Below are 27,500 nucleotides of genomic sequence, written 5' to 3'. Positions count from 1 at the left end.
TTTTTTAAATTTTTTATTGTGAAAAAACTGTACAGAGGAGTTACAATTACATGGGCAAGATAATGAGTACATTTCTTATCAAGCATTGTAGCCTCCTCCTTTGTTTCCCCTTCCCATCCATTCCCATCCTCCCCCCCCACCAATCCTCCCCCCCCCCAACCAAAGTTGTAGAGTTCGTTTTGGACATGACAACTTGTACTTCTCATTGTTGCAATGGGTCCACCTGTATCCTTATTTAAACGACTTGTTTTTCCCCTTCCCCTCCACAAATTATACCGATAACTTAAGTAACTGAAATCCGGCTGCACATCACCTTTATAATAACAACAATAATTTTTTTAAAAAACATGAATAGTGAAATATTTCTTAAAAAGGAAGTTGGTGATTTTTTAAAGGACTGTATTCCATAGAAAATGAGAGATGTGGTTTTCATATTTCTTCAGTGTTGGAGCACTGAAGAATCTTTATTCTTACTAGGTTTGAAGTTATTTTTAATACCTATCTATGCCTCCCTCTCCTAAGTCTGTATTTTGCTCACAAAATAAAATAATGGCTTATTTACTGTTGAATTTAATAAAGACCTCCATAATTCAAGTGTTGACTTTAAAGAAGATCAAAGGAGCAGAATAAAATATATCAGAAGAGTTAGTCATAACCAAGGAAAAGCCAGAAGCGGTTACAAGAAAACATTCCTCAGGGGGTAATTTAACAACATTACTAAAAGTGTGGAAACCCTAATCATCCAGATGATGAGGAGAGGGGTGATTAGCTAAGTCATTGTCTGAAACCCACTGAATCACTGGCCCTTTTGAAAAATGATTGGTCCTTTTTTTCTAAACATGGGTTTTAAATTTTAAGAGAAGTTCTGAGTAGCATCTGAGAGAGAAAGAACACAGAGCTTTCATGATCCTAGATTTCTTAAGCCTGAGAATACGGTAAGATATCAAACACTTGCTTTCATAATTTTAAGAAATAACTGGGTAAACTGCAAGACAGACTATCAAAGCCACCTGAAATGTTTGTGTAAGGCCTATGAATTGATTGGAAATATGGGGAAAAACTTACACATTGAGGGCAAATGATAATATATGTCTATGAGATATGCTATATTAATTTTATAATCCATGTCCCTAAATTAGAAAAATATTGTCTGTTGATGCCTATAATACTTATTAATAGCATCAGGCTTTACATGGAAATTACCTATTTTAGATCTTTATAACAGTACTTTTTCAATGCAGATTCTAAAGTCATTTACATAATAAGAACCCAACCCAGTTAGCTGGCCCCTATCATGGACTTCCTGTGACCTGCGGGGTACAAGGGTGAGCGGTCTTATTCTCTACCCCTTTCAATGATACTGGATTCCACTAGATGAGCTTATTGGTCAAGCAAACAATTTTGGATTCAATAAACAGCTTCTCTGAGAGAAAATAGAGTTACAAATATTCTTATGTATACATTTATTTAAATCTTAGGATGTAAATAAATACTGATTTTTTTCCTCAATGGCTCTAATTGACAATACTTCCTAAATATTTTTGACCATGTCTTTGATTATGATTTTTTAAAGTAGAGAATCTTTTTTAAAGCTAAGCATCACATCTTATTTTCTAGGTATATTATCTGAAAATGAAAGCCCTAATTCTTCTTGGACTCCTGGGAGCCACACTGTCAGCTCCAGTATGTGATTTCTCAATACTCTTCATTTCATCATGAAAATCTGTAATAACCCAATCTCTGATCATTGTCTTTCTTTATTCCTTCTAGCTTATTCCACAGCGTCTTATGTCTGCCAGCAACAGCCATGAGGTTAGTTTAAATAATTAAACCAATCCAATCTACTTTTAAATGAAAATACAGTGGGAAGAGCAAAAAAGCTTTCACCTCATGTAGCTTGAACCTTAGCCACTAGCTCTTACACAAGTCCAAACCAACTCTAAGCTTCATATGTTTGCTCTGTACAACTTCTAAAATATCATTTTCCACCATCTGCTTGTTTAATTGTAAGTTCTATAAAGCCAGAGACAACATCTATATTTTTGTTCTAGTCTAACAGAGATGTACATCAGTATATAGAAGTATAAAATATCTGTACTGTCAGAGTAAAATTGTGCAATCACATACACAGCAAGGATGAAACTGCTACATCCTAACCTGCTTTCATAATTTCTAATCATTGGGATTTAATAAGCATCATGGGAAAGGATTATACAAAGTGGATCAGCCACCTCTGACGTTTGCTGCATTAATGGTACACTACGTACTTCATCACTTTAGCCTGTGTAACTAATCTAATTTTCATATTATATTTCCTCTTCCAGTTACTTCTGAACCTCAATAATGGTCAACTTCTGCCACTACAGCTGCAGGTATCTCTGCCATCATGATCAGTTCAAGAGGATATTCTTAACTGCTCCATTCTTACAGCATTTTGTATAAGAACAAGATATACCCTGACACTATTTCTGAAATCTTAAGTTTCAACGTGATTAATTCGTCCTACATACACTGATGATTTATTTGAATACTGAGTTAAAAACTATAATCAAACTTTTTCTTGTTAAGTAGTAGTCTTCCCACAACAATGAGATAGTTAAATTAACTATTTCACACAAAATCATATTCAGTAAACCGGTGAGGTGTGGGAAGAGACAAAAACAAAATTTAAAAGCAGCCTAGCAATGGCAGAAATTATGTTCTTTTATCACTCTTATTCTGCCTGTTAGGAATTTAACACTGTGTATGGCTCATGATGAATCAGGATACTGTCCTTTTTTATTAAGGAGCACTAAAAAAAATGTTGGTTTGAGTTTTTTCTGTTGGGAATGATTTAAATTATGATTAGCATGAAAAGAAAATTCTTTCTTTTGTTTCCTACTAGGGTCCATTTAATTCTTGGATTCCTCCCTTCTCTGGTATTCTACCACAGCAACAACAGGCTCCAATTGCAGGACGTCCCCAATTCCCATTGTCAATTCTAGATGGATTTGCAGGACTGTTTCCAAATCAAATACCTTTCCCAAGACAAGTGAATTTTGTCCAAGGAGCCCAGGCAGGCCAGCTGGACCCCTCACAGCCTCAAACACCATCGCAGACCCAACAGGGTCCCAATCATGTAAGTCTCTTCCATCTTGTGGTCTTGGGGAGAGGAAACTGTACATTGAATGCAAAAATGAATATGAGTCAGCTTCGATCCAGGACAAAAGTATTCTCTAATATGTAACTACAATCATTGAAAATACTTTCACCTATTGTCTGATTTTTTACATGAAAAATGCTATTCAAATTAGCTATTCTAGAATCCAAAGGGTTAATATCCTTTTGGGACCAGTTATTTAGGATACCTTTGTCTAATGAGTTACATTCATGATACTTTATATAATAGCTGACCTTTTATGGAAGTTTATTAATGCAAATAATAAAGTTATATGTCTTACCTTTTTGAAAAGCAGCTTGGAAATTTTAGATAACAAATTTAGGTATAAAATTCTTGTATGATTTTTTTGGCAGATGATTCCCTATATAGTTTCCTTTAAATTGCCTCAAGAACAAACACAGGTAAATGAAAATAATTCGTGTGACTACTTACACTTTCTTTGCTTCTTTTAACTCTACCACTGTAGAGCTCTCAATAGCCATATAGCACTCATTACGCTCTAGATACTACCATTGCTGGGTTGGCATCAGTTTGTTGATATGAGGCCCACTTAAGTCCTTAAGAAAAGGTCAATGACTAGAGTCTCAAGGACTTTTGGGTCTCCAGGCATTGCCATGCTGAGAATGAAGTGCTTGCTGATACTCAGCATGTCACCTATGCATCTAAGGGCTGTCACTGAGGAACAACTCAACAGAAATATCATGGGCTGACTTTGGACAATCTTAAATTTTGTCAGCAGGTGACAGATTGCTAGCTCTCATATAGTGGGACTATAAAAACTCATAGCCATTAAATTAATAATATATGAATACTAATAATATATGAGTAGATGTAGAAATAAGACACACTTGACATTATTTGGCAGTTGTAAAACATTCCTAACTTCTTGTATGTGGTATTTTCTATTTGAGTCCATATTATAATTGAATAGTGATTATTTCCATTACAAAGGAGAGTTACTTTAAAAGTAGATGTAAACTAGTAAGATTATTATATAAACATGAAAATCTTTGTCAGTTTCAGTATAATCAGTTTTATAATATCCCAAATTCACACAAAGAAGGCTATAGACAGATTGTATTATTCACTAGTTTAGTATTAATCTTCTCATAAGACATTATACCACTTAGTTTTTCTATAATTATGCAATTTTGTTTCAACCGCACCGTCATTACAAAACAAAACTTGTTTCTAGACATTATCTCATTGTATACCCTTAAGTATTTAAAGCATTATGTGTCAGGTAGAATTGCTTCATTTTAGGAATCAGGAAACGTTCTTAATTAAGATTAAATTCCTAATCCTAATGAAGTAGTTGGGTGAGACAATATAAGTCTCCACCTTTTTTCTAACCACTAAACCATTGGCTCTCCACCTAGGATTTACATCAAATCCTCTGATGGTGATTTTCAAGTTACGAATGTCTGAACTCTTTACACAGCCTAGTAAATCTAAACCCTACAATTAGATGACAAATGTGACTATCTTCCAAAATGCTCAATAGGTATTTTTGATTACTAAGGTGGATTAAGAATCATTGTAGGAAATATATTCCTTCTGGAAATAAGGTTGCTTTTGATGTTTTTTAATTCTCAAGGCTAATACAGTCACTTAATGATACAAAGAAATAAAACATCATTCAAATATATATATACATATATGTGTGTATGTATATATATATATATATATATATACATACCATGATCCTCATTTTCTACAACACATATGCACTATGATCCTCATTTTCTACAAGCATATCAGATACCTAACAATGCCAACTCATGATAAACTGGATGATGGCAATTATGTTATTTGGTTATTTATGGGTATTTCCCAGTATTCTAAAATGCTTATGAGCCAGGCACCGGTGGCTCATGTCTATAATCCTATCTACTCAGGAGGCTGAGATCTGGTGATTGTGGTTGAAAGTCAGCCTGAGCAGAAAAGTCCATGAGACTCTTCTTTTGAATAAACTACTCAGAAAAAGCCAGAAATGGTGCTGTGTCCCAAGTGTTAGAGCACTATCTTTGAGCAAAAAAGAAGCGCAGGGACAGCAACCAGACCCAGAATTCAAGCCCCAGAACTGGCACACACAAAAAAATGCATATAGTTTCCATTAATAAAGTAGAAGTTATTATTCTTTTTTTTTGTCAGTCGTGGGGCTTGAACTCTGGGCTTGGGCACTGTCCCTGCCCTCTTCAGCTCAAGACGAGCATTCTACCGCTTGAGCCACAGTACCACTTCTTGTTTTCTAGTGGTTTATTGGAGATAAGAGTCTCCTGGACTTTCCTGCCCGGGATGGCTTTGAACCACAATCCTCAGGTCTCAACCTTCTGAGTAGCTAGGATTACAGGAGTGAGCCACTGTCGCCCAGCTTGGAAGTTATTATGCTTAAGAATTTAAAAAATAACTTTCACATTCATTATACCTATCCTGCTTAAAATACTTGTATATGTATATATATATATATATATGTACATATACATATTTATATGGAAAATGCTAGGCATACTATCCTCCTTTTTGGTACTTGCAAATTTATTTATTTATTTATAAAGTCTCCAAAATATTTTAAATGCTTCTTTTACTTATTTGCATCCTAGGTTTCCTAAATTGTTTCACAAAATAATGTCCACTATCACGAAGAATACAGGTTACTTGTAAAGTTTGAGAAGGGTTGTTCCACTATCATGCAGAATACAGGTTGCTTGTAAAGTTTGAGAAGGGTTGTTTATCCACTCTTCTACGCGTGTTTCATAATATTAAGCTACTATACAGAAAACATTTTTAAGATAATATTGACATTAGAAAAAAGCATGACTAGTACTTCTCTAATGGAATACCATATGTTTCTCTATTAACAAAAGATGTTTCAGTACTACCCAGCTTACATGATCCTGCCTTGGGACCACGCTCAACAAGTAGTCACTCAATCACCCCAACAAACAGGGCAGCAGCAATTTGAGGAGCAGGTACTACAAGAGCTTAATTTTCATCTAACTACTTCCATCTGAAAGTAGAGGAGAAAATAGTGTAATTTACAAGATAAAATGGTAACTGAGTATATTTAGTGCTAATACTCAATAATTTGACCTGGCAGATACATGAGGATGTAATGCTTTCTCCTAAAAATCATTTGCATAGACTTATCATACTCCAAGTCTAGATTTTAAGTGATAAGCTTATTGAATGGACACTAATAGAATCAGAGCCAAAGCTAAATCACTTCTGAATATTAATCCCTCAGGATTTATCTTGATACGTTATTTGTGTGTGTGTGTGTGTGTACTTATTACTAAAAGTTTAAAAAAGCAAAATGTAATAGCTATCTTCATAAAAGATAGCTTTGATCACTAGACCTTAGATACAATTAGATTTTGATACATTGAACTTGATAAATCCACAGTGGATTTTTACAACCATAATATAAATTCAAGAGGCTCAGAAATGGTTCTAGAAGGAATCTTGATAATTTAATGAAAAATTTTTACCAACTAAAATATGTGAACTTTTAAAAATAAGCACTTAACTAATGTGAGAGATATGTAAATTTAAGAAATCTTTTTTCACAAATATATGACAAAATAAGGTAAACATAACACGTTTCTTCAAAATATCTGACAGATACCATTCTATACCCCATTTGGATATGTTCCTCAGCAAGTTGAACCTGTGAGTAAATGCCTAGTTTCTATTTTTTTTAATCTTTTGAAATTACCTACATAATTGTATATTCAGTCCATGAGTAGCTTTCAAAGACCACCAAGACAGCAATGTTAGTTGAACAAAGTTTTGGTATCGCTACATAATTTAAAAAAAAAATACAAAGGGAGTCTGCAGAAATCTTAACAGGAAGATTAGAGTGGATTTTCACAGGATTTGTGCTTGTGTTAGCATAATGGGAAAGGAATACAAAGACATGGTGGATATATAGTAGATATTATCAAGTATGTAAATATCATAGGAACTCTTACCATGAAGGAAAGAGAATGAGTCAGGACAAAGGCTCTAATTAGTGAAGCATCCACAACCACCAATTTTAGCCAGAGTGTCAGGGTATTTATGAGAACTTACATGGTGTCTACACTCTATATGAGATTATTTGTCTAACTTTTTCATGTGTAATGACAATTTTCCCTTAGGTCAGAGTTGTGTAGGGTTATTTATGCTAAATCAGGAAACATGAAGGACTAGCAACAAATGTTAGGAAGCAGAGCTTATGGAACTGAAGCATAGCTGCATAGGTAGCCAGATCTCTCCTACTAGGATTTGTTTTTCTCTTGTCAAATCTAAACTCTTGTCATTGCTTATAAGAAAATAATTTAAGAAGTTGATGAGTGTTTGACATTTGGGGGAGCAAAAGACAATATGTTTATCTAACACTAATTTAGATGCCTTTAAATTTCCTATTCTTTCAGGGTGTACAAGGAGGACAGCAGCAATTATCTTTTGACACATTCTTGGGTACAGCTCCTGAAACTGTGGGGATGGTAAGACTCCTCACAACACTTTGCTAGCAGCTAGAAATCAACATCTGTATGTTCCTTCCCTGGTGCTCATTTAAATGTAACCTTCCTTATTCTTCCATCAATAATTACTGCTTCTTTCTCCTGTAGTTTTTTGCTAGTCAAGATTCATGACACTCAGTTCCTCCGATATTTATTGAGGAATCCCTACTGAGACTTTTAGACTTCTTTGTTGAAAAGCAGGTATCAAGCTGGGTGTTAGTGGCTTACACCTATAATCAAGAGACTGATATCTGAGGATTTATAGTTTAAAGCCGGTCCTGGCAAGAAAGATGATGACGGTCTTATCTCCAACTAACCTCCAAAAATCTAGAAATAGAGCTAGGGCTCAAATGGTAAAGTAGTATCCTTGAGCAATAAAGTTCAGAGACAATCCCAGGTCCTGAGTTCAAGCCCCATATTGGTAAAAAACCCAATTGCTTCTTTTCTAAAATTAGCTTTAAATCTAAAAAAATAAAGCCACTAGTTTCTTAAATACATACTTGTTTTGCATGTCAGTCCTGTCATTTTATATTCTCCCCAGTTTTGACCTTGGACTTAAACCTGTTTTCATTCTCATTCTCTATAGCCAGCTGAAGGAGGAGTACCATATTTACAAAACGAAGTAATAAGCTTTAGGCATGAGAGTGCAGGAGTTCTCATACCTTCAACTACACAAAAACCCAGCACCACCGATTCTTTTACTGCCACTAAAGACCCAACTCTTGCCCGACTGCTTCCAGAAGAGAAGGTAGAATAAATCAAAGATTTCATTTTATGCAAAGAACTGTTGTCTAATGAAAATTATAAATTTAGAACTTAATTCAAAAGATTCTGTTATTGTAAACATAATAATGCACCTAATGAAATAATGTGATATATATACATATATATATTATATATATCGTGTTAACCCTGGGGAAAAGAGTCAATAATTATTTTTGATAGAAAAATATTCATCACAGTAAAATTTAACTTTAATACAAGCTTCTCATGACTGATCTTTTCTCACTAGGCCAAGACTGACAGCCATAGAGAACCATAAGCTTCTGTCTTAGCCATTAGGAGGGTTTGGTAAGTATTTGTCAAAGTCAAAGATTAAGTAAGTGCTATGACAATTCATACAAGCTGGCAGTACTAATAAATTGTTATAAAAATGATTACAAATAAAGAAACTACTGTTTCTATCTACCTACAAAGGATAATAACTCTGAGATGCCAAAAATATTTTTAAATGAAATTAACTTTTCAGAGTCATATATACCATTCTGTGCAGCATCAGCTGTGACAAAAGCTGAATGTCTTACGTTCCTATGGAATACATTCTACATCATTTCCCCTTGCAAACCAAACATTGTAATAACATCAACATCTCCATAAGCTTGAAATAAAATAAACTCTGAGAATAATATATAAATTACACAATGACAAAGGAATGTCATATGTAATGACCTGTATATCAAACGTACCTTGATTGTTGCCTGTCTAAATGAGCCTTGTTGGCTGTTGAAGCTACAGTGGGCAGGCTCGGTGATATTAAACAAAAGGGAACAGAAGGGAACAATTTGACCTGAAGGTTAAACTAAACAATAGAAGCTTTATATTTTTGCTCTGCTATATTTTAGCCTCTTCTGAATCTTAAGTTTATGAAATAGATTATTCAACATTCTTTTATGAAGATAGTATATTTTCAGTCTAACAAGGAGACAGAGATTGCAGAGACATATAGTAAGCTATAAAGTGAGATAAACAACTACAACCAGGAGTAAACAGTATCAAAGCTTCCTGAGAGAAGTCATCTCCCTAATGTCTAATTTGTACAAAAAAAAGTCAATTCAAGCTATATAAATCAGAAATACTGGTTCCAATACAGTGTGACCTTTGCTCAAAGAGAAATCTGTGCCAGTCTTTTTCATTCTAAACTTATTGGAGCTATTATGGTGACTATACCTGTTGAGGAAACAGAAAGAAAGATTTTACTATTTTATAGTAAGAAATTATAGAATTCTCAGAAAATTATAGACTTATATAGAAAATTATAAACTAGAAAATATTACACAAAATAGTCTAATGGTACTAAAATGCTCTTCTACTTTAATTTTCAGAGAATAGAATGTGGTGGTGCCTTGGATATCTTTTACATTGTTGCTTCTTCAAGGCTAATAGCAGCCTTCGCTCTTCTCTGAGTTTGTCTTCACTTAAAAGTAATAGCATACTCTTCAAATTGTAATAGAAAAATGATGCAATCATGTTATAAGTTCTTTTTCACCAACTTAAATTTCTTTTCAAAGAATTAATCATGGTATAATCTAAAACAAAACAACACTAAAAAAGGCTACTATCATTATGCTGTTGGATATTTGTATTAATAAAGGATTCCTCTACAAAATTGTCTCATCTCTGATGAGGAAGATGTTTTGTCAATGGATTGTGGATGAGTGTGATGTTGGGGAATGATGAACTAGAATATGTACCTATTTTCATATATCATCATCTCATTTTTAATTCAATTTGAAGGCAGGGAAGGTGGCTCAGTAGTAGAGTGCTTGCCTTGCATGCATGAGGCCCTGGGTTCGATTCCTCAGTACCACATAAGCAGAAAAAGCCGGAAGTGGTGCTGTAGCTCAAGTGGTAGAGTGGTAACCTTGAGCTGAAGAGCTGAGGGACAGTGCCCAGGTCCCACAACTGACAAAAAGAAAGAGAGGGGGAGAGGAGGGTGGGGAAAGAAAGAAAGGAAGAAAGAAAGAAAGGAAGAAAGAAAGAAAGAAAGAAAGAAAGAAAGAAAGAAAGAAAGAAAGAAAGAAAGAAAGAAAGAAAGAAAGAAAGAAAGGAAAGAAAATCAATTTGACTGATTTTGTAATGGATATTCTCAATGCAACACAGCTACAAAAATAACTACCTTCACCCAAAAGAATGAACCCCAGGAAGATACATGTTTGTTTTGAGACGTAGCATTCTATAGAGAATAGAGCACAAATGTTGCAATTCATCAGATTTAGCCTTGATGAACTTTTTAGACTGAAAAAAAGGCCTAGAGAAGTAGACAGAGATGGCTCAACATTAGCACAGGTTTTATTCAGGGAAAGGAAACCTGGAGAAGAGCGTCTCCAACCCACCACTACTTACAGACTGGCTTTAATGGTTGATCAGTGGAAAAGTATTAAAAGCGCTCTTTAGATGAGGATTTTTTGTCATTTTTCTATGTGATAGATTGCTCATGGAAAATAAGGATGTATTTCTGTGCCAGGCCAGAGGGTATGAGCAGATGAGGATTGTGTACCCTAAAGAAGAAAGAGTGAAGATGGTAGAATTTTCTATATGACCAACTACAATTGGTGCCAAGCAACTCTAAAACTGAACGCTCAAAACTGAATCTCCATTCTCTCAGGCAAAAAAAACTTAAGGAATCCTTACTCAACTTTCAAATATTACCTCATGAACTTCTGGATTTACAGTGGTGTTTCTTATCATTGACATGGCGCTTTAGCTCAGTAGCCAAGCACCCATACAATATGCTTATGTCTGCAGTGCCACTCATGAAAACAAAACTAATGCTTAAGTCTCACCATTCATGAGAGGAAAAGTAGTTGCAAAAGGCAACCCACTAACAGACTAACCACTAGGAAAAAAAATAGTAGTAACCAATTGAAAACAATCACTCCAATAAGTTTAGAGGGGAAAAAAAGGACCAAAGATAATGCTGTATGTAGTACAAAAACAGTAGCAAGAAAATGAGAATACTCATATGTAGCTTTAGCGAAACAGAAAAAAGAAAAGAAAAGAAATAGAAGGGAATTAAGAGAAAAGAATGGAATGGAATTAAAGGATAGAGCTCCAAGCTAAAGCTAAAAGTGGAGTGAGAAAAAAAGAAAAGTGGCAACCAACTAACTAAAAGCAATAAATATCAAGAAGTGCAGAGGAAAAGATTAGAAAGAAGAGCTGATCTAATTGGAGGCAAAACGAATAAAAATTATGGAGGATGAGATGAAGAAGTTGGAGGAATCAAAATCAGTATTGAATGTATGTCTACAATTCCAGCAACTAGAGAAATTAGGGCAGGGAGTCTGCACTCCATAAGTCAGCAGATCATAAGCTCTCTGTTGTCAGGTCACAGTTGCTGGTGCCTTCAAATGTTTTCTACACAGAAGAACTCTAAGAACATACTCTTTCTTCCAGGTCTCTGACTTTCTGAAACTTAACTCCCATTTCCCCTGTTAATGAATAGTCACTCCTTCCTGTTGCTTTATGTAGCTTCCCTGCTTGACTAGATAGAAAGGTTCCTCCAAAGATCCACATAGAGCTCCCCTATGACCCAGCAATCCCACTTTGGGGCATTTACCCAAATGATCACAAGCAAGGCCACACTAAAGCTACCAGCACAACTATGTTTATTGCAGCATTATTTACCAGAGCTAAGATATGAAACCAACCCAGATGCCCCTCAGTAGATGAATGTATCAAGAAAATGTGATATATATACACAATGGAATTCTATGTCTCCATCAGAAAGAATGACATTGCCCATTTGTTAAGAAATGGAAAGACTTGGAAAAAATTATAATAAGAGAAGTAAGCCAGGCCCAAAGAAACTTAGGTCCCATGGTTTCCCTTATTTGCCATAACTAGTATATGTCTGAGTCAAGCAGAAAAGGTCAGATAAGTTGATGTTAGGGAAATGAACCCTAAGATATGTATTCAAATTTTTTTCTTTCATGCGATGGTTTCTAACACATTTATAAGATTATTTCTTTGTTGCTTTGTATGTCCCTCCTCCATGGTATAACCCCTGCTTTCACTGTATTTGAGGTTGGTATAATTTGTGGAGGGGAAGGAAAAAAACAAATCATTTAAATAGGGATACAGGTGGACCCATTGCAACAATGAGATGTACAAGTTATTATGTCGAAAATGAACTTTACAACTTTGGTGGTGGGGGGGAGTGGGGAGGATTGGGTAGGAGGGCAGGGGGAGGATGGGAAGGTCTAGGAAGGGGAAACAAAGGAGGAGGCTACAATGCTTGATAAGAAATGTACTCATTTTCTTGCCCATGTAATTGTAACCCCTCTGTACAGTATTTTCACAATAAAAAAAATGAGAAAAAAAAGAAAGTGACTCCCATTCACCAATATGTCTCGAAACTGTTTCCCTCAACAGTTTTGAGTCAATGTCTTTACTCGGTAGCTAGATCAACTCTAAGTGGATAAGTAACTGAGCTAGAACCCTAATAGATTAGCACCCTACTTTATTAACAGACCCTCCAAATTTTATCTGCTTACACAGAATGATCACTCGAAAATAAAAGCCTAAAGTGTTGGGGATATGGCTTAGTGGTAGAGTGCTTGCCTAGCATGCATGAGGCCCTGGGTTCAATTCCTCAGTACCACATAAACAGAAAAAAAACAGAAGTGGTGCTGTGGCTCAAATGGTAGAGTGCTAGCCTTGAGCAGAAAATAAGGGACAGCACCTAGGCCCTGAATTCAAGCCCATAACCAACCCCCAAAATAGATAGATGGATAGATAGATAGATAGATAGATAGATAGATAGATAGATAGATAGATAGATAGATAGATAGATACCTAATTAAAGTGTTTCTCCTGCTCAGAATCATTCAATACCTTTCAATTCATCTCTGTTTAAAGAGATGAATTTCAGACTCCTTTACTTGGCTTAAAAATTCATCACATGACCTTGGTGATATTTTCACCATTCATCCCTTGACCTGTGCACTCTAGCCAAAGTAAATCCCTTTATATTCTGTGGGATATTTGTCTATCTCTGATCTCTGAACCTTCACTCCATCACCTCTGTCCAAATATTGTGCTGCCTAACTAATCTCCTTCATTTGGCTAATGCCTTAATCCTAGTCCTTACTTCCGTGTGTTTTTGTAGGACCTGTACTTCCTCAACCATCTCACAAATAAAATCTACTGGTACTTTTTAGTTAGCTTGTTCTAATAAAACGTAAGGTCATGGAAAGCACAAATATGGACAATGTCTTCCCTGATTACACACAGTGTCTGGCATGCAACCCAAACACAAATCAATGCTGAATAAATTACTGAATGTAACCTAATCAACATCCAGAATTGTATAACTTAAAAGAAAAAGGCCAACAGCTGAGCTGTCCTATTACATAATTCTGCCAAATGATAAAACATGAAAATGTGATCAATATGTCTTATACACCACAACAAAGTCTAGTAAACATTTTGCAAATTTGCTATACTATACCTTAAAAATGATAATGCTGAGGTTGGTATGGCTCAATTAGTTGAACACCAGCCAGTGAGTGAAAGCATCAGTTTAAGTTCTAGAGTTGGACCCCAAAAAAGAAAGTATTAATATTTCCCATCTAAGATATTCAATGATCATTTAGAAAAAATATGGCTGATTCCAAAATTTCCTTTAATCCAATCAAAATATAGCATGTTTTAAAATTATTTATTTCAAATTCTGATAGAATGCTATATTAGATGGTAACACTTTGTTCAAAGAAGTCTGAATATAAGTTCTTGTAAAATAAAAACAATTTAAGAATAAGATTATGAAATGGTTCAGAATTTCTACAATCATGTTGAATCCTTAAGTACCTAATTTCCTAATTCATTTCATTTCAGGTTTCTTACGTTGTAGTTAGGAGCTAAGTCTGAATTCCAGTTACACAGTTTATTGCAAATATAATCTTAGATGCTTAACTCTCTAAGCCCATCTTCTTCATCTGTAAAATAGAGACAATTTTAGAGTTAAATCCATAGACCTGTAAAAAATGTGTTTACATGTGTATATGTGTGAGTATACATATAATATGTAAAGAATTTGTCAGTATTTGATTCATTTGGTAATGCTACTTTAAAATATAAAGCAACATAATTTTCTAGTTATAAGCTTTAGAACAATTACAACATTTGTTAAATGCAGAAATTTTCTTATAGCTTGATGATTTAAAGAGGCAAAATCCTTGAAATTCTGAACTATGAACATAGAAATCAAATATATGTCTGAAGTAAACTATCCGTTCAAGTACAAACCCTTCACTATCTACATACTGTCTTATTCAAATTACCATTTGCTACAAGTGCTGATTTTTTTCCTCTGTGGCAAACAGGAAAAATTATGGTATTTTTAACACTGAATAATTTGGGTGGTTATATTTATCTTTAAATATTAAATCTGCTAATGGGGAAGGTTATAGTTAAGACCAGGGTGCATGATTCTGCAAGCCATTTCTCAAGCTTTTGCAAAAAGAGATACATGTATTTATGGGAAGGGAAATGTCCCTTCTAAGAAAAATCCCAGGGAAATTGTTCACAGAGTTTTGTGTAACACAGCACAAGTACTATAAGCTGTGTTTTATTTTAAAATATTTAGATTTTTTTCAAACACTTTAGAAAAAATTATAGCCTATAGGAAAGTCTTTACACTAGATAATTATAACATGCATGGTATTTATATGTGTTATATTTGCCAGGAAAAAAAGAAGTTTTAAAATAAATTGTATAGGCTACTTATAATACTAATCAAGATGGCCATTTCTAGCACTTAAACCACGTGAAATATATAAAATTGTTAATAAAATCTACAATAAATTCAAACTATACTGATAGAATCATATTTCATAAGTGTGAGGAATATTAAGTACAATCAATAGGCCTTCTCAGCCTTTGACCTTTGGGCTTCAAGCTATGGTATAATTGATAAAGCCATGAAGGATAGGGTTTAGCAGTGGACACAGATTGGCTTGCATTATCTCTGGGCTTCATACTATACCCAAGCACAAGAACTTTACAACTTCTCCATTTACTAACTGGAAGGCAAATGGCGAAGGAAATGGAGAACTGACTCAGAGAACATTGGTGTACAAGATTCTAATTCTTTATCAGGATTTCACAGCCAGTTAATTTATTTCTAGGTGAATAGAAATATTTGCAGAAGTCTCAAAGAGAATGCACGGATTAACTTTTCTCCATTCTTATACAGAAAATGTACCACAGCTCTTTTTTGCATTTTTATTGGTATTGTAAAGGTGGCATACAGATGGGTTACAGTTATATAAGTCAGGTAAAGAGTACATTTTTTTAAAACAATACCACCCCTTCCCTCACTCTCCCACAGTTTTTCCCTCCCATCTCCACCCACAAGCTGTATAGTTCATTTTCAACATAGTGTTTAAGAATATCATGATGCATTTGCCCACCCTTTGTCCCACCATTTCTGTGGCTCCTTTACCCTCCTAAAAATAGATAAAAGAACAGACAGAAGGAAAAAGGGAAACGAAAACAGCAACAAAGAATAATAAAACCTCTTGTTTCAATTCCCTGGTGTTCATTTTGATAAATATTATTTTATGTGATCAGATACACATAGTTATTGTGCCTTTGTGATCATCCCCATAGAAGATCTTCCTTCAGTCTCACTTTGTGTAAATGCTTAGAGACCTGCATAATTTATTATGTCCCAGCCTACCAGCACAACCACATTCATTGTAGCATTGTGTACCATAACCAAAGCATGGGATCCAACCAGATGCCCTTCCATGTATGAATTAATCAAGAAAATGATGTGTATATATTCACAATGAAATTCTACTCATCCATCAGAATGATGTATCATTCATAAGGAAAGACTTGGGAAAAAAATTATATTAAGTGAAGTAAGCCAAACCTAAAGAAACATAGATTGCATAGTTTCCCTCATTTGTAGTAATCAGAATGTGCCTATAAAACTATAAATAAACACAGTGGATAAGGAAAAAACAGCATTTTTAAATATAAAATACTACTGCTTCTTTAAAAATTAAAATCCTCAATATTGCATATACAGGCTTAGTAAAGGTTTGATTTTTTATGGTTTTTCATTTAAAGGAGATATAAGGACCTTAAAAGTATGCATGTATTGAATGAGTATAAATTTCTCAAGCTATAATACATTTTTGTTCTCATTGAACTAAGAGTCAGTTAACTCAGTTCACAGATCCATCTCACAATATGGTTTACTATGTGTATTTCTCTACCACTAAGTCTAATCCCTAATGATACTAGGGCTAAACTAATCTGATGATATCAGCGCTTTTTTGTTTAATTCATTGCCAAACTTTTCCAGTATCTATTCTTCTTCCTGTACCACCCAGTCTGAGTATTACAGTTCAAAGGGCATAGGAAGAAAATCTAGCAAGTTCCTTGGCTACACAAAAGTCTCATTTGGCACACCTCAGCCTGTGGTCACCCAGTTGCTTCCTAAGTATGTGCAGCTATGGATGTTTGTGACCATCAGAAAGTTTTTCTTATAAAGTATTTAATAACTTAACATATTAATATTTATTTCTTCCATCTAAGTGATCTCTTTCCTATGACAACCTGTCCAATCTCTTTCATAGAAGTCATTCAAGCTCCTGCTTTTTAGGTAGACATCCTAAATGTCCTTTCAAGGAAATACTTTTTCTTCCATAAACAAATGAGCTGAAGACTGGCCAAAGGGGATTTGAACTTTTATACTGTTAGATAAGGCTTAACTATTAAAAACCATTTCTAAAATATGAAAAAATATTCCATACATCTATTCTGAGGTCAAGAATACATTGTATCACCTCAAATAAATATATTAATCAATTTTTCCACATTCATATCAAAAATAGTGTCATGAAGTATTATATACTTTGCTAGCAAACTCTATTATGGCAACATTCACATTTTCCTACAAAGAAGTCTTTTTTGGGGGGGAGAGGGAAGGAACTAAAGAGTGAAGACCAGATTTGGAAACTTAAAAATTTAGAGTAGGCTGGTTTTGACAAATTCATCAGACACCTAAATGGAAGAGTTGTAACTAAAAGCATAGTTTGTGAAGCCAGAAGTAGGTTCTACTTAGCAGTGCAGGAGTTTATTTTAGTATAGTAGGGAAAACAGAAAACAAGACCAACTTGCTAATAGATTTTAATAGATTCTAGGCTTTTAGAATGTGAATAGTCATTGCCATTAAATGTCAAAATATGTAACTTAACAAGAAAGACAAAAGGATTTATGGTTTTCAAAATTGAATGGTACTGGATGCAGATGGTTTGCATTTATAGTCTTAGCTACTCAGGAGTCTGAGATCTGAGGATCAAGGTATAAAGTCAACCAGGACAGGCAAGTCTGAGATTCTTGCCTCCTGTTTACCAGCAAAAAAAACTGAAAATCTTAAGATGTGTCTCAAGTGGTAGAGCACCAGACATGAGTGAAAATTACCAAGTGAGAACACAAGGCCAAGAACTCAAGGCTCAATATTTACACACACACACACACACACACACACACACACACACACACACACACACACACACACACACAAAGGTGATTAGCAACTTTTATTGACTCAGGATAAGTAAAAGAAACTTAAGCACGAATTTTAGACTGTATATAGTATAATACACACACGTGTCCATGTACATTTTTATATTTAAGGCACTTACGTTTGTGCCTGATAAGCTTTAAATATAAAAGATTCATTGTATATGCCACAAAATGAAGAAAAGTGAGGGAGGAGTAGATCAAAGGAGGTGAGAATATTGAAGAGGGTGACACTGATTAAGATGCATTGTGTTCATAAACTGCTTTGTTAAATGGAACCTCTATTGTACAACGAAATCTTTGAAAAAAATTACAAAGGGAACCACAAAAGGAAGTACTCAGCAGTCATTCAACCAAGTTTCCATGAAACTGCTAATGTCAGTTATTCCCAATTTCAACATAGGGATAACTGGTGGTTCAACAAAGTAGTAAATAATCCTAAGGGAGCAGCCTTCAAGCCACAGACTTCTCAGACCAGTGGACTTTTACGTATATAAAGTAGCTGCAGCCTTCAGTCAATCAGCTACCATCTCTGAGAGCTACCATCTCTGAGAACATCATCAGAGAGAAGGAGGAAAGTGGAAAATGTTCAGGTAAGAAGAGTCTTAAATATTATTGAAAGCTAAGATTATAAACCTTTTCTTTAATATATATCTTTACATATTTATTTAAATATGCATCTTGTATAAACTGTCCAAATTAAAAATATTGAACCTTTTATGTAATGTTTTCTTAAATTTGTAAACTTAGCAATTAGAAAGTCATTTGGAGTATTGATTTGACAATGTTTCTTAAAATAGCTATTCTTTTATAGTAAGGCACAAAGTGACCATAAAGAAATTTTTGTAGCAGTAAGGTGTTGATCTGATGGGGAGTTCACAGAGGCTTCTAATACTTCAGTCTCATCATTTTGAATTTTATACAGCTTAAATGAGCAAAGGTAATACAGATTTTCAGGGATACTATAAGCATAAACAATGTCAGATTCATTTGTGGATCATGTTTTATATATGTACACAGAATCGTATTCCATTGTATGGCATGTTCATTGATTTTAAGGTCAAATTATGTAACTCTTTCTGTCAATCCTTGGATGAAATTGATTCTCCAACAACTTATGCATCCAATTTGTCCAGACCTTTCATACACTCCAGCACATTGTAATAGGCTACTGATACTTGAGAAGTAGAAAAATAAAAGGAGGTAGTTCATAGTTGTGCTATGTCTTGATAACACAATATGGATTAAACGAGTCTACAATGTAGTTTATCTGTTTTGTTCTATGTGGTTTCAATACTTGGAACCAGTTAAAAATTGTTTCATTGTATAAAACCTGCTTAAATTTTATTCTTTCCAATCTACCTCAATGTCTCTTTTGTACACTCTCCCAATATTTTGCAATTTACATATATTTTCATATTTCACTTTATGATATGAAAATATTTGCATCTGTTTTTCAAGCTAGTGTTGATATGAAAGAATTCATGTTTAGCAGTAAATCTTTGGCCATGAATAGCGGAATTCCTTACACATAGAAAGTAGTCTGGGTGTGTATGTGTGTGTGCAATATTTATTATTAATTTTCTTTACTGGAAATCTGCCTTAAGAATTCTAAGCTTAATAGAAATTTTAAGTTCACATCTTAAAAATAAACATCATTTGTTATTTTTTATTTAAATTCTGGTCAATATGATTAAAAATATAAACAGTACAAAACTTTGCCATGTTTCATTTCACACTTATTCTCATTCATAAATAAATAAGAAACATAAAATAGTGATGATGAATTTTTCCCAGGATATCCATTCATCATCTCAAAGTCATGGTATAAAAAATGGACAACTTCCTTGATGTAAATCATTAACTGTATAATTTGTTGGCCAGTAACAGTTAATTCATTAAAGTTCTTAAAACAGAATGCTAAAATAGTGTCCAAGTTCAAGAATCATCTATCAAGAATTACTTTATAAGTAAACTAAAATGACTAACTTCAAGAAAATCCACTACTTAATGCTTTTCCCAGACTCTTTATGTATTCTCTAATAGTACTGCAAACAGACCATGACAAAGAGGAAAAATAATAACTACTGAGACATATCACAGACAAAAATCAGCAATTATTGGAGATCAAATAATTTATAACTTTTTATTGTATTCATGGCAAAATATTTTAAAATAAAATTTAAAACTCTGCTTTATTAATAATACAATCATTGAGTTAATCTTTAGCTCAGTTTTCTCAAATATTTATTTGAAAACATGGTAACTGATACACAATATGTCTAAAATTAAAATAGAGCTAAATGGTTTGGAAATGTCCTTTCCCAAATACCTAAAATAGATTCTCCTAAGTAGCACTGTAGAGGGAGAAAAGGAGGAATCAGATTCTGTCACCTACAGTAATTTTCAGGATATTGTTATTTGTTGTTTTGAGCTTCCTAAATCACTAAATAATTGCTTGCGCCAAAACACCATCCTTTGTACAAATGAATGTTCTACTTCATTAAAGAACTCTTATCACCAATTATGTAATAGGTGAATGTAAATAATTTATGTGATGATTGTAAATTTGTGGAGCATCTTTGATTTTATCTTCATTAAACCATATTATCTGTTAATAGGTTGATGATCTAATATTGCAAATGACTGCACGAGGTTGATACATAATATACTAAACTTGTACCTTCTGATCTTATGTTAACATTTTAGTTTTTCTACTGCCTTCTAGGATGTTTCTGAATAAGATGAAAGCTTTCTTTCTGATCACTACCATCTTGGCAGTAACTGCTGGATTCCCAGTGAGTATTCATACTTGCACACTAAAATATTTATGAACTAATCTTCTAATTTATAAACCACGGTGTTGCTTTTCCTCTTTATACACTTTACCCTATGAAGATACCTAAAACCTGACCCTTAACATTGCATTCCGAGAAATATTTTCAATTATGTACTGTTAAGTGCCATAATTCAATTCCTATAGCTTTGATGCAATGGTGATTTTAAGCCATTTAACATACATGTCAACATTTTCCAAAATAGTCTTTATAATATGTCCAGACTAATAAAATTCCATATTTAAAAGAAATAGGTATTATAATAAATAATGTTTTATATCTTTATCTGAATGAATTAAAATAATTTTACTGTTTGGCCTTTAGGTCTCTCAAGACCAGGAACGAGAAAAAAGAAGTGTAAGTAACTTTCCCTCTTTTTTCTCTATGAGAAATATTTAGCTACAGTTAAAAGTAATTCATTACTTTATGGCTCATAAAGATTATTGCCAATGATTTTCCAAATATATTGTTTTAAATAATAACCCCATAAGTAAGTGTAGTAGGAGGGAATCTATCTCATGGCATGCTGTTAGTGATTTTTACAAACTACAAAAATAAGTTATGGCTAACTTAGGAACAACTCGGTGAGAAGATACTTTCATCTATGGTTGCTTGAAGAGTAATTAAAGTATTATTCCTTTTTATTATTTCATTTTTTCAGTCAGTTATCTCTTTATGTCTTTAACAGTTGTTAATATCTTAACTTTCTCTTATTTATAACTATGGTCACCTAAAGGTCCAGGAAAACATTTTGTTCAACCAATCTATTCTATTTACAATTTTAAAAAATAATTCATTTTTCAAACTTCCAAACCTCCATAGAGATTCTTATAGAATTTTGGGATCAACACTACAGCGTTAGACTTGAGAACTCTGCCCTCTCTTTGTATGTGTTGGTTATTCTTTTTGTATCTCTGACCACAATAACTGAGAGAGCAATTTAAGGGACAAAGGGTTTATTTTAGTCCACGGTTTCCAAGGATTCAGTCCACCATGGTGGGTACAGCACTGCAGAGATGGGCATCTTGTGTCATAGAAGCCAGGAAGTAGAGATACAGGATGGGAAATGAGGACCAAAGACAAGATGCAGCCCTCCAGGACTGTTCCCAGTAACCCACATCATCTTCTTATTCCATACCTCCTAATGTTTTCACTGCCTCCCCAGGAGCTTGCATATTGAAACCATAACTTTTCACCCCAACCCCCAAAGTTTCAAGGCCATCTTACAATGCAAAATTCATTTATTCCATCTCCAACGCTCCTCATAGTCTAAACAATGTCAGCATTGCTCAATAGTCGAAGTTCAAAGAATCCTCTGAGACTCAAGACAAAACAGCTTGGATCCCCTAAAAAAAAAACGAATTATATACTTCTAATAACTTCTAATATGCAATGGCACAGAGCAAACATTCCTATTCAAACGGGAAGAATGGGGAATAGAAAGGAAGGAAAACAGCAAACCTAGACAAAAATCCAGCAGAGTAAACATACTGTAGCTATATGTCCAGCATCAAGCACATGTGGTTATCTCCAATGAACTTGGGCAGCCCAATCTCTAATAGCCTTGCTTTTTGCAGCCCACATGACCACTATTTTAGGCCCCACTTGTTGCATATGGGTTTTCCTGACATATCCAGCAGCCTGAGCCCTCCACTGAAACAAAGGTTTCACCCATAGAGCGTCACCTATTGACCTCTAAGAAGACGCCTGCAGGGACTCTGACCATGTCATATTTATTGCTACATCTATCAGGCTTTCCTTGGAAATCTAAGTGGAAGACTAGATGACTCCGCTAACTCCTGCATTTTGCATACCTACAAGGCCAGCATAGTGGGAATGATGCCAAAGTCGGCATCAGCTCAAGTGGTAGCTAGGCTCCCTTAGACCTTACCTGCAGTGACCTCTGAGTGCTTGAATGGCTGAACTTGAAACACTTCCCTAACCATCTCTGTGTGGGCAAGTTGCCACGAAGCTCTTTTCTTCCAAGTCTTTTAAATATATTAAATCCTTTACATCCTTCACTCTGTGATGAGTACAAAAACCAGCTATTTCTGAGGAAGAATACTTCCTATTGTTCTGATACAAAGCATGTGGCTTGTTTCTGAGGACCCTAATCAAACAATCATACCCTCCTTGCCTACAAGTGCAAAGGAAGAACTTTTCTGACCAAACTACTGTTTTTCAATCTCTTTAGCTTTGCTTTTTGCTTACAGCTGTCACTGAAGATTTGCTTAAAGGCAGCTAGCAATAATCATGCCACAATCTAAAAGTGGGGCTGCTTTGAAACTTTCCTTGATCAGATTAATTAGCCTATCACCTTTAATTCGAGCCTCTCACCAAGTTTTATGGCATGCACAAAACATAGACAAGTTTGCTGCTACTATGTAGTCCATTCCTTGCTACCTTCCATCTGAAACCTCAATAGCACAGTCTTTACTGCCCACATTCTTATCAACATTCTGGTCTTTTGAGCTTCAATCAGAATTTCCCATTAAGCTCTTCTGATAGCATGCGAGGGCTTCTCCAGCACAAAGTTTTCCAAATTTTTCCCACAAGCCAGGTCCAAAGAATCTTGAATCACACTGTCAGATAGTCGGCAACATTTCAACTTCTTGGTTCCAATTTTCTGTGTAAGTCAGCATTTTTCTAGCCATGACCAAGAGTAGAGGTTTAAGGAAGAAAAATATGTTAGCTCACAGTTACATGAGTTTTAATTTCTCATAGTGGAGAGGACATGGCAAAATAATGCCACACCATGGAAACTGGAAAACAGAGAGAAAGAGGAAAGACAAGATATAACCCTCTACTCACCCCACAGGCCCAAGGGAATTCTCACCAGTGACCTTTTTCCTTTAGCTTAGTGCTACCTCCTAATATTCCTACCATTTACCAAAATATCACCACTAACTGGGGAATTGAACATTCAATGCATGAGCCAGTGGAGAGTATTACATAGACCAATCATAGCATTTATAAAGGGAAATATCTTCACATCTCATGCAGCAATTCTATCAAGGTTTAAACATAAATCATTCTTTTGATGACTAAGTTACAAAACCTTTGATAGAGCCATTTAACCTCATAAAGATACATAGATTCTCATTTATTTATTAGGTAGTTGTTTCTTTGAGGATTTGTGGTTGGGGGATTTAATTTTTTGAGTTCCAGGTATATTTTAGATAGGAGACCCTTGTCCATAGAATGGCTAGTGAAGATCTTCTCCCAATTCGTGGGCTTTTTATTGATCTTGCTAGCTATGTCCTTTGCCATGCAGAAGCTCTGCAATTTCATGGAATCCCGTTTATCCAACCTTTCTTTGATTTGTTGTGTTTCAGCCTGTGCCAATGAGACCTAGGGTTTCTCCGATTCCATCCTGTAATGTTTTCAGAGTGTCTGCTTTGACTCCAAGGTCTTTGATCCATTTGGAGTTGATTCTGGTGCAGGGTGATATATAAGGATCTAGCTTTAGTTTTCTACAAGTGATTAACCAATTTTGCCCGCACCATTTACTAAAGAGGCTGTCTTTCTAAAAACTTAAAGAGAAACTTCTCCAAAGAGGAGAGAGGGATGTCCAATACACACATGAAGAAATGCTCAACCTCCCTAGCCATAAAAGAAATGCAAATCAAAACAAAATTGAGATACCACTTCACCCCAGTTAGAATGGCTGTAATCAAGAACTCTAAAAACAGAAGACTTGGAAAAAAATTATATTAAGTGAAGTAAGCCAGGCCCAAAGAAACATAGGTCCCATGGTTTCCCTTATTTGCAATAACTAGTATATGTCTGAGATAAGCAGAAAAGGTCAGGTAAGTTGATGTTAGGCAAAATGAACCCCAAGATAAGGATTCAAATGTTTTTTTCTTTCTTGCGATTGTTTCTAATATATTTATAAGATGATTTCTTTGTTGTTTTGTATGTCCCTCCACCACGATATAACCCCTGCTTTCACTGTATCTGATGTTGGTATAATTTGTGGAGGGGAAGGACAAAAACAAATCATTTAAATAGGAATACAGGTGGACCCATTGCAACAATGAGATGTACAAATCGTTATGTCAAAAACGAACTTTACAACTTTGGGTGGGGTAAGGGGAGTAAGGGAAGGAGGGAGATGGGAAGCAATGGGAAGTGGATATAAAGGAGGGTGCAAAAATGCTTGATAAGAAATGTACTCATTACCTTGCCCATGTAATTGTAACCCCTCTGTATGGTATTTTCAGAATAAAAAAAAAAAGAAAAAAATTATCTTAAAAAAAAAAGATACATAGATTCTCTTTCTCCAACACTACCTTAGAATTATTAAGCCTGGCTCAAAGGTAGTTAAAAAATGAAACAAGAATTAACAGATATGGATGTGTTAAGTCTCTTTTCATTGTTATAACAAATGTCTGCAAAAAAATCAAGTTGAAAAGACTAAGGGTATGACAATTGCTCACAGTTTTCAAGATGTCAGTCCATAAACAAGTGGCCCCATTGTTTTGGGCCTGTGACGCAATACATAGGAAGCATGTTCCACAGGTGGCAAAGACCAGCATTCCACAGTCACCTTCTAGTACACACTTGACCTAAAACTTCCCACCAAACTCACCTCTTCAAGGTTTCTCCCACCTACAAAAGCATCAAGCTGAGGAGCAAGTCTTTAATATATGGGTCTTTAGTACAGTCAAAGTCCCAACTCGAATAACAGACTAGCTTTATTTTGGTCTGAAGAGGTAACAAAAAAAAGACAGTTTAAGAAAGGGATAGTAGGGGAAACAAAGGAGGAGGCAACAATGCTTGATAAGAAATGTACTTGTTACCTTGTTCATGAATTGTAACCTCTCTGTACAATATTTTTGTAATTAAAAAAAAGAATACATATCTTAAGGTTCATGGAGGGTTGGGTGGGGGGGTGGGCGGTGGATGGGATGGGAAAGGGAAACAAAGGAGGAGGCTACAATGCTTGATAAGAAATGCGCACATTATGTTGCCCATGTAATTGTAACCCCTCTGTACATTATTTTCACAACAACAACAACAAAAAGAAATGATATTTTAGAATATAGTCTTGTTTATAGGTATGTTTAAATTTGTGGTGATTCTGTTTACCTGAAAAGCATGATTAGGAGGCCAAAACTATCAACCAAGTATTAAATATACAGAAATTGACCAATCTATGCACAGATAATAGAGCAGTAGAGGGGAAAAAAAGTGAAATTCAAAGAGAAAGCATGTGGGTAAAGATCTTACATAAATACAAAAATAGAACTACTATGGATCTTAAGGTACTCTCATCTTTATAGTTGTCAAAGAGATTAATAGAAAGTTTTTATTTTGAAAATTAAAAATCCAGAAACATGGATTTATGCAATTCAATTTGAAAATTTAGGCAAATTAAATCTCTATTCATTGTACATATAGAAAAGGTAAATATTTTAGATCTTTTTAACTTTCTTCTTAAAAATAGAAGTACATATTTTAAATATGTTTTTTATTGTAAACATACTGTACAGAAGGGTTGCAGTTACATGAGCAAGGTACTGAGTACATTTCCTATCAAGCATTGTTACCTCCTCCTTTGTTTTTCCCTTATCCTCTCTTCCCTCCCACCTCCACAACTACACCGCCCCCCCCCCCCCGTCTCCCTTCCTTCCTCCCCACCTAAATTGTAAAGTTCATTTTTCAACATAGTGTCTAGTACATCTCATTGTTAAAATGGGTCAACCTGTATCCCTATTTAAGCTTTTTGTTTTTCCCTTCCCCTCCCCAAGCTAGAGAAGTGTATATACAAGATGCAGGGCACTGACATCAAATATAGTGAAACAGAATTTATACAGTGGGGGAGTAACATACAAAGAATCAAAAAAATCACATGGTACATTATAAATATGTTAGGAACAATAGCAAGAAAGAAAAAACTACTTTTGTCCCTATCTTGGGGTTCATTTCACTTATATGTACATAGCTTTTGACCTTTTCTGCTTGTCCCAGACATATTCTAGTTATTACAAATAAGGGAAAGCATGGGACCTCTGTTTCTTTGGGCCTAAGCCCATATTAAAAAAAAAAAAAAAGTTTTTATCCTCTTTGTGAAGGATAAAAAAGCCTTTTTTTCTTTCTTTTGACAGATCAGCGATAGTGATGAATTACCTTCACGCTTCTATGGGTTCCCTAACCAATTTCAACCTGGCTTCTACCCACCTGGAATATATCCACCTGGAATATATCCACCTGGCCTATACCCACAATTCCTAATTCAAAGATATCCATGGCTTAGATATTATTTTTATCCTATCCCAATACCTGTGTCTCGCTCTACACCTTCCCCTATTAATGGATAAACACCAAAGAAAAGCCACACTACAATTTAAGGTGAAATAAGTGGTAAGTATTTATAAAACATTTATCCCTATTAAGTTCCCATTTGTTTCAGTTTTTTTCTTTTTTTTTTTTCTTTTTTTTTTTCTTTTTTTTTTTTTGGTTCCGGTCATGGGGCCTGAACTCTGGGCCTGGGTGCTGTCCCTCAGCTCTTCAGCTCAAGGCTAGCACTCTACCACTTGAGCCACAGCGCCACTTCTGGCTTTTTTCTTTTTGCTTATGTGGTGCTGAGGAATCGAACCCAGGGCCTCGAGCATGCAAGGCAAGCGCTCTACCACTGAGCCACCTTCCCAGCCCCTGTTTCAGTTTTTTTCT

The 27,500-nt window shown here is 34.8% G+C and overlaps 1 protein-coding gene across 1 annotated transcript; it reads left to right on the top strand.

Moving 5' to 3' along the window:
• The first annotated feature begins 1,632 nt into the window (after positions 1 to 1,632).
• Positions 1,633 to 27,148, top strand: LOC138820633 (odontogenic ameloblast-associated protein-like). The gene is made up of 11 exons (XM_070012390.1): positions 1,633 to 1,683; positions 1,771 to 1,812; positions 2,325 to 2,372; positions 2,885 to 3,118; positions 3,514 to 3,561; positions 6,028 to 6,132; positions 6,785 to 6,832; positions 7,579 to 7,650; positions 8,255 to 8,416; positions 21,150 to 21,182; positions 26,936 to 27,148. Exons 1-11 carry the CDS (start codon positions 1,633 to 1,635, stop codon positions 27,146 to 27,148), a joined length of 1,056 nt encoding a protein of 351 aa, XP_069868491.1.
• Positions 27,149 to 27,500: the final 352 nt, after the last annotated feature.

This window comes from Dipodomys merriami, unplaced genomic scaffold (genome assembly GCF_024711535.1).
Source record: "Dipodomys merriami isolate MVZ:Mamm:240054 unplaced genomic scaffold, mDipMer1.0.p SCAF_9, whole genome shotgun sequence".
In the NCBI taxonomy this organism is placed as follows: Eukaryota; Metazoa; Chordata; class Mammalia; order Rodentia; family Heteromyidae; genus Dipodomys; species Dipodomys merriami.
Note: the sequence above shows the minus strand (reverse complement) of the source record. Positions and strands in the feature narration are given on the sequence as shown.

Coding starts and splice junctions, on each gene's coding strand:
- LOC138820633 (XM_070012390.1), top strand. CDS start 1,633: ATGAAAGCCCTAATTCTTCTTGGACTCCTGGGAGCCACACTGTCAGCT. Junction 2,373..2,884: donor TTCTGCCACTACAGCTGCAG/GTATCTCTGCCA, acceptor GTTTCCTACTAG/GGTCCATTTAATTCTTGGAT. Junction 3,562..6,027: donor TGCCTCAAGAACAAACACAG/GTAAATGAAAAT, acceptor TATTAACAAAAG/ATGTTTCAGTACTACCCAGC.